At 50.5% G+C, this 7,727-nt stretch overlaps 1 protein-coding gene across 1 annotated transcript; it reads left to right on the top strand.

The window, feature by feature from the left end:
• The first annotated feature begins 795 nt into the window (after positions 1 to 795).
• Positions 796 to 5,428, top strand: LOC103805798 (cytochrome P450 2C5-like). Its single transcript, XM_009078461.1, has 9 exons — positions 796 to 972; positions 1,464 to 1,626; positions 1,957 to 2,106; positions 2,847 to 3,007; positions 3,178 to 3,354; positions 3,461 to 3,602; positions 4,014 to 4,201; positions 4,895 to 5,036; positions 5,235 to 5,428. The coding sequence occupies exons 1-9, from the start codon at positions 796 to 798 to the stop codon at positions 5,426 to 5,428; spliced, it is 1,494 nt and encodes a 497-aa protein (XP_009076709.1).
• Positions 5,429 to 7,727: the final 2,299 nt, after the last annotated feature.

Genomic DNA, 7,727 nt, shown 5'->3' on the forward strand with positions numbered 1-7,727 from the left:
CCAGAAGGATTCACATCCTTTGCTGGGAATTGGCTCGTGACCAGCTTGCTCAGCCAAGAGCTGTGAGTGCTCTCAACCAGAGTTCTGGTGGCTGAGGCTGTGCCAGATGTGCTCACACACAGCCAGATGTACAAAATGCACATGGGAGGAGCCCTGGAGAGGCCTGAGGAGTCCGGGGATGAGTTAACCCCACACCTGCAACAACCACAACACCTTGGGCTGATGTTCCTCCAAAGCCCAAGCAGAACCCCAAAATATTTCAGTAAAAATTGTGAGTTTCCTAAGAGTTTGATGGAAAATAGTCACCCAGCAGGTATGTTGCCTGGCACAGTGTCTCGCTCCTGGACTCCCTTGGTCTCTGTTTACAAGAATGTCACCTCCTGGGTCACTGCAATCGTAAGCAAGGCGGTGACAAACCGGTCAGTGACCTGGTGGTGACATGCAAGAATTTGCCAGAACAGTGACAGCTTCTTCTGCCATGGGAGCACCAAGCAAAAAGTGACTCAGTGACAAGGGGAGGGGAGTGCCACTGAGCTCCCCATACCCCACAACAGCTCTCTGAGACCTGTGTCACAGCACAGCAGGGCCAGGTGTACACTTGGCTGGGAGGAACCACTGTCTCTGTGTCACTGACCTCGTGGGGAGACAACTCTTGCGCTTTGGAAGGGGTGTGCCGATACAGAGCACAAGGAAGGGCAGACGCAGCAGGTTTCAGCTCCTCTCTGCTCACGCTTAGCTGTGATTTTCTCCTGGCAATTTCTTCTTTTTTTTTTCCCTGTTTGGCAGCACGTGAGGATGGATGCTGGATTGGGTGGGGTGCTCATTACTGTCTTCCTCATCATCATCCTGTGGTTCCTGCTCTGGAGAAGTGACATGAAGAGAAGCCAGCTGCCTCCTGGACCAGCCCCGTGGCCCATTCTAGGCAACCTGTGGCAAAAGAATGTCCTGCCACTCTATAGACACTATGAGAAGGTAAGATTGCAGCTGGCAGTGCTAGACCTGCTCCCAGCCCCAGCAGGGGAGAGTGCAAATATTCTGTGCCAAAATAAAGGGGAAATTCCACAGGTGACTCTTTTTCTACCTTTATTTTCTCTTTTTCTCTCCTTCCTCTCTTGCTCTGCTAGAATTGCCTGAATCCCTGCTACTGGGAGCAGAATCAACGCAGTTATTGAAGTCTTTCTTCTCATGTAAGGGACCCATGCAGTGACAATAATCCCTCTAGGGCTGCAGCCATCCACAGCCACTTCCCAGAGATGATGCTTTGAACCCTGAAAGTGGCACTGGGATCAGAACTCCCTGGAACAGGGACAGGGCTGGGCAAGGAGCAGGGCCAGGACACAGTTGCTAGGCAGGCACTTCCCCTCCCTGCCCAGTCAGTGTTGTGGCCCTGAGACCCCGTTTAAAATGAAGCAAAAGATTGGGTGTGGGACCCTGGTTCACCCGAGCTTCCTGTCCTCCCCCAGCTCAGCAGCACGTACGGCCCCATCTTCACTGTCTGGCTGGGGCTGAAGCCAGTGGTGGTGCTCTGTGGATACGAGGCAGTGAAGGATGCTCTGGTGGGCCACTCTGAGGAGTTTGGGGGCAGACCTGCAATACCCCTCCTGATGCAGTTATCGAAAGACTACGGTACGTGCCTGGATCTCTTCTGGACACTCTCTGGGTGAGCAGAGACTCCATGGCTGCAGATGGCCACGCCTGAATCTAGTGGAGGGCTCAGCACCCAAGACCTCAAACACCCATTTACCACTTTACAAGACTCTTCAACTTCTAAGCCTCTTGTCCAACACAGTATTAATTCCAATTAGGCGGCTCTAGCTTTGTTCTGAGTTTCTGTAGGGATCATCATCCTTTCAAGGACACTATGCATGTGGGAGGGTCATTCCCGGGTTTATTGCCCGGGAATAAGGGGAGGAGTGGTGAGGTGGGCAGGTAGCTGATCTCCACTCCTCCGTCCAGGATTTGTCTCCAATAATGAGAAGAAGTGGAGGGAACTGCGAAGGTTCACGCTCAGTACCCTGCGGGACTTCGGGATGGGGAAGAGCTCCATGTCACAGAAGGTGCAGCAGGAGGCTCAGCACCTGGTGGAACTTCTGGCAAGGCTCAAAGGTGATGTGGGTCCTGTCCATGCTGTCCCCCATGACAGGTGGAGGTCACAAAACAGCCTCATGAGACATGTGTGGTCCCCCAGGCTCTTTGCAATGGCTGGTGCAGTTGATTCTTGTAGAGAAGGGCTGAGACCCAACCTCATCCCACTCAGAGAGCTGCAGGGATGTGGTATGGTCACAGCTGAAGGGCCAGGTGGGAAATCCTGCTCAACTGGTGCAGTGGGTGGCAACCACTGAGAAACATTCCATGCCAAAAGAATAGAAATAGGGAACTAAACTGAGAATGCACAACTAAGATATTGACCCGGTGACAGGATGTTGTCCACTTCTCCAACAAAACCAAGCTCCTGCCAGTGCCACCACCTTTTCTGGGGCTTCCTGAATGGAAGAAGAGATGGAAACTCAGTGCTACATTGGCTCTGGCTCTGCTGTCTTAGGTGTGCAGTGCTGGTGTTGTGTTACTTGCCACAGGGAGATGTTCTGCAGCTCTCCAAATCCCCAGGGCACATCAGCAGGAGCCCAAAGTGCCTGGAGGTGCACTGAGGAGGAAAGCAGGAGCAGGGAGGTAGATGTAGGAGCCCACAGCTCAGGAGGGCTCTGCATTTTGGCTGTCAGACTCAGCAGATCCAACCAGGGCTCAGAGTTCAAAGGGCTCAGAGAGGGAGGAAGGGTGCTTTCTGTCTTGAAGCAGATAAATAACTGATGATGTTTTCATGCCTTTCTTGCCTCTTGTGGCTGCAGGAAATGCCTTTGAGCCGATGACGATGTTCAGACATGCAGTTGCCAATGTGATCTGTTCTGTTGTCTTCGGGAACCGTTACAGCTACAGCGATGCAGCCTTTCTGGAGCTACTGAATGCCATTGGGAATTACATCAGCTTCTTCCTCTCCCCTATTGCCAAGGTAGATAGCTTTGCTGTGCTCAGCACCCTAATGTCCGACATGCTCACGCAGCTGGGGATGCTCCTTGGCTTTGGGTCACTCCCTGGTTTGATGGGACAGCAACACCTTGAGGATAGGTGCGGTAGGCTCCAACCAGCACCTGAGCCCTCCTGTGCCTCCTCCAACCACAGGTCTACAACACCTTTCCCAACATCATGCACCACCTCCCAGGGCCACACAAGAAAGCTCTGGCCGAGTGCCAGAAGCTGAAGGACCACATCCGAGAAAAAGTGGAGTTTCACAAGCTGACGCTGGACACCACCTGCCCCCGGGACTACATCGACTGTTTCTTGATGAAAGCGGAGAAGGTAAGGGGGCGCAAAGTGGGGCAAGGTCTGCTCTCCAGATCTGGTTGCAGCCTGGAAGATCAGCTAGGTGACACTGAATCCCCTCCCCACCACATCATCCTTGTAGGAGAAGAACAGCCCAGAGAACATGTACACCAACGAAGACTTGATCATGTCAGTGTTCAATCTCTTTGGTGCCGGAACAGTGACTACCAGCAACACTCTGGTCTTCTTCCTCTTGATGCTGGCAAAACACCCCCATATTCAAGGTACAGGCAGAAAAACGCAGCTGCTCCTTGTGCCTGAGGAGGTCATGATGCAGCAGAGTCACAGCCCAGAGGGTCCCATTTGTGGGGAGACCAAAATCATCCCTAGTAGGCCACCTAAGAGTGAGAGCCATTAGACACAGATTCCCACAGGTCAGAGGGATCCAGGTACTTCTGCCTTTATTTACTCCACCCCTGCCTGTGCAGATGGCCCTGGATTGGACTATGAGCTTGCCTGATCCAGGGAGGGATGCAAAGAGATGACCTATCTTTGGTATCTACAAGGGATTATGCCAGGTTGCTCCCTCTGCTAGACCATCCTTGGGCTCTGGGATAAGTGTCCATGGAGGCCAGTAAGAAATTCCAGGGGATTTACACTGCAAGCACTGCAACTCCACCCTGCCTGTCCCCCAGCCAAGGTCCAAGAGGAGATTGACGCAGTGGTGGGCACTGGCCGTGCTCCCAGCATGGAGGACAAGCTGAGAATGCCGTACACTAACGCGGTGATCCATGAGCTGCAGCGCTTCCACAAGACCCGCATCGAGAACTTCCCCCGAATGACAACACAGGACATTGTGTTCAGGGGTTACACCATCCCCAAGGTAGACATGGTGGCCCTGGAGCCTCTGTGTCCCCAAGGGAGGGGTGGCAGCAGGGCTTGAATGAGATTTGTGTTTGTCCCTGGACTGTTTGCTCACGTCTGAAGGTCCCAGGTCTTTCCCAATGCTTGGTGGGTGGAGGCGGCAATAACCTTTTAGCAGAGGAGTAGAGGGAGGTGAATGTCACCACCCGTCCTGCCCACAACCCCCATGTCCTTGCCTGTCCTGGAAAACAGCTCTTCCCACCAGGGAGCCATGCAGGGCTGCTGAGGCTGGAGCAGGAGCTTGCCCTTGGTGCGAGACCAAGCCAGTTCCTCCTCCTTGGCAAATCTGGGGACAGCAACCCATCCATGCCTGACCATGAGCATTGTGTCCAGAATCCACCCTGAAGGAACACCTCTCACTTTTGGACTTTGTGCAACAAGAGGGGTTTTAACATAAATCAGTGGGAATAACTCAATAATTTGTGTCTCATGAGCTGCAGAGACTGAGGGGACGATGGGGGCAGTGGAGCCTTATGTTAGTTGTTTGCCCTCCAGGCTGCCTCCACATGGGCACCTGGTTGAGCGCTGGGGCCTCTCCCAGCCTCCCTTGTGCCTGCCAGATGCCCCTCACTGGCTAATCCACACCAGCAGAGCCCTATGGCACAGTAATGACATATCTTCCTCACTCCCCTGTCCCATTCATCTCCTGCAGGGCACACCTGTTATTCCTGTATTTTCCTCTGTGCATTCGGATCCGACCCAGTGGGAAAACCCCAAAAATGTTGACCCAGCCCACTTCTTGGATCAGAAGGGCGAGTTCAGGAAGCATGAAGCCTTCATGGCCTTCTCAGCAGGTCAGTGCTCACCCCTGCACCTCACCTCTCCCAGCACTCTGGCTGCAGCAGCTCTGCACCTGAGACTGCCAGCATGAACATCAGTTGGCACCAGCTGCACCCTCACTATGAGCATTCTTTCTGCCCCTCTATGCCCTTTTTCCCCTAATGCTGGCTGAAGGTATCAGCTGGTGCTCACCCTCCTCTTTCCATGCCCAGGGAAGCGGATGTGCCCAGGAGAGGCACTGGCCCGCATCGAGCTCTTCCTTTTCCTTACCACACTACTGCAGAGCTTCACCTTCCACCTTGCCACCGAGCACAAAGAGATGGATTTATTCTCCCTATGGCTTGAGATAGAGAGGAGGGCAACACCAGGCAAATTCTTTGCTATTCCACGCTCAGTGTCCTCTTAAGCAGAGAACAGTGGGAGAAGGAAGGAGTCTTCCAGTTGCTTCCACTTCTGAAACCAGAGCGAGCAATGCAGCCATGAGGGCCACAGCCACAGCCACCAAGCAGGAGCATCAGTCTGAGCTTCAAGCTTCTCCTCTGAGAACTCTCAGGCATCTCTGCCACCAGCTCCATGGGCAACCTGCTTCCAACCCTTCCCGTGGGCAACCCAGTAACAAGAGGAAGGGAGCACTGGTTTTCCTCCCCCCATACCTATCAGTGCTGTTTGAGCTCCTCGTGGCAGGGGTACCTCCCTGGGCTGAGCTGGGGCTCCCTCAGTTTGGTGACAGATTCAGAGTGATTCTGTAATAAAAATAACCATCATAATGGGATGCTGGAATTTATGAGGACACTTGTGGTTCCTCTTGGCATAAGGGTATTATGCTGAGGCTTCCCTGCCCTTCACAGGTGGTGTTTGAGCCAGCCACAACCACCAGGGTGACAAGTACATCATACTGCTGGTTCCCTCTTTTGCCTCCCTTCTGCACCCTCCAGCATTACACAAAATCTGCGACACTGCAAATCACACTGGCTCCCATCCCTGCATCCCACTGCACAGGGATGAACAACCTTCAAGACCCTTGTGAACAACCATAAAAATGTTAAAAAGTGATGCATGGAGGTAAATGTGCTCTAGGAGAGGATGCCATGCTTGGGAAGCAAGGAGTATTTTCTTTATTGGTTTGTGTTTTGTTCCTCCCTTTTCTCTTTGCCTCTCTTCTGTTTTCTCTTTTCCTCTCTTCCCTTTTCTCTTTGCCTCTCTTCTCTTTTTGCTTCTTTTCTCTTTTCTTTGCTTCTTTTTGCTTGTCTCATCTTTTTTCTTGTCTCTTTACTTTGTTCTTTGCTTCTCTTGCTTTCTTTTCCGCTCTTAGTTCTCTTCAGCCAAAAAAAAAAAAAAAAAAGGCAGCAGTAGGGAATGTTTTACTCATTGGGAGTAAAACATAAAAAATAAAAAACCAAATTTACTCCCAGGGAGCAAACCAACCCCTAGTGCTGCACTGGCCAGATTTATTTTTCTCTTTTTGTTTATACTGTATGCAGCCTAATTAGGGAATGACAAGGCTGTGCTACTACCACCACTCCTACTAATCAAGACCCACTAATCAACTGAACACCAATCATGCAAATGACTAATTAATTATGCAAATTAGGGGAAACCTTTTCAGCCAATCTAATTCACACACAACAAGCACATCACTACATGACACTATTACTGCTGCTCCTCCCACCCACAATACCCTGACCACTGTCCACAGCCAAGCAATTAAGAAACAAAGAGTCAGCTCTTCAAGTGACAGGAAAAAAATTTTTCAGCCCTAACTAGACCACCAGACTATCAATACTCACCGCCACTGCTCACCGCAGTACCACTCACTACTAATTCATTACCCACCAATTACCCAAAGGACTAACAGCCTATGAAAAGAACATAAAAATCCTTGCACCACATAGACTAAACCAACACAATAACAATCCAACCAATACAAACATAAAACAAACTACTACATACTAAAAGGACAATAACCACAAATAGCAAGTAACAATACAAATGGCGTAAAAATCGCCATTTGCCACATAGCACATGAAAACCATAGCTCAGCACAACTCTCACACCGCACACAAGAACATGTACAAAAAAGTAAAGACAAGACAACCATGCAGCACAATGAACTACAGAGTGCAACACAATTATGCAAAGTAGCAATTACCAATAGACCCTGAAGCAAAAATATCACCTGAATGCACATCACAAAACCGAACCACACAACACAGTACAAAAAAAAGGGCAAAAAGTCGACCAAATGCCACGAAAAACCGATAAAAATTTAAAAAACTCCACCCAGTAAACGAAGGGTTAAAAACTGCAACGAAATCCAGGGAGAAGGCCAGGGCAGTTGCACTCATTTTGTGCCTTCTTTGGGGGTGAGTAAAAGGAGGGAGTGGAGTGTGGAGTCTGATATTACTGGGGACACCCTAATGTCACTGAGAGAGTGAAGACGCAGGAGGTGAGTGGGAGATGAGCATGTTCAGGCACAGTACCCCCAAAAATGGGAGGTTACAGCCCAAAAGTGCCTGAAAATTTCCGCGGATGGGTGTGTGCGTGGGGGTGTGTAAAATGCTAAAAGCTGTAAAGTTTGTCATTTTTATATAAACTGAGAAACAATAATTAATAATTTATGTATAAATGTATTTCAAAATAACCCCCTCTATTATAGACCGGATTGTGGAGTCTCAGAGATCCTGGCTATGGATGTACAGGGTTTG

This window comes from Acanthisitta chloris, unplaced genomic scaffold (genome assembly GCF_000695815.1).
Source record: "Acanthisitta chloris isolate BGI_N310 unplaced genomic scaffold, ASM69581v1 scaffold19467, whole genome shotgun sequence".
Lineage (NCBI taxonomy): Eukaryota > Metazoa > Chordata > Aves > Passeriformes > Acanthisittidae > Acanthisitta > Acanthisitta chloris.

Bases quoted from the DNA above. Each gene is read 5' to 3' on its own strand.
- LOC103805798 (XM_009078461.1), top strand. From the start codon at position 796: ATGGATGCTGGATTGGGTGGGGTGCTCATTACTGTCTTCCTCATCATC. The intron at 973-1,463 runs GTAAGATTGCAG...GTCCTCCCCCAG, and splicing joins TCTATAGACACTATGAGAAG to CTCAGCAGCACGTACGGCCC. The intron at 3,355-3,460 runs GTAAGGGGGCGC...TCATCCTTGTAG, and splicing joins TCTTGATGAAAGCGGAGAAG to GAGAAGAACAGCCCAGAGAA.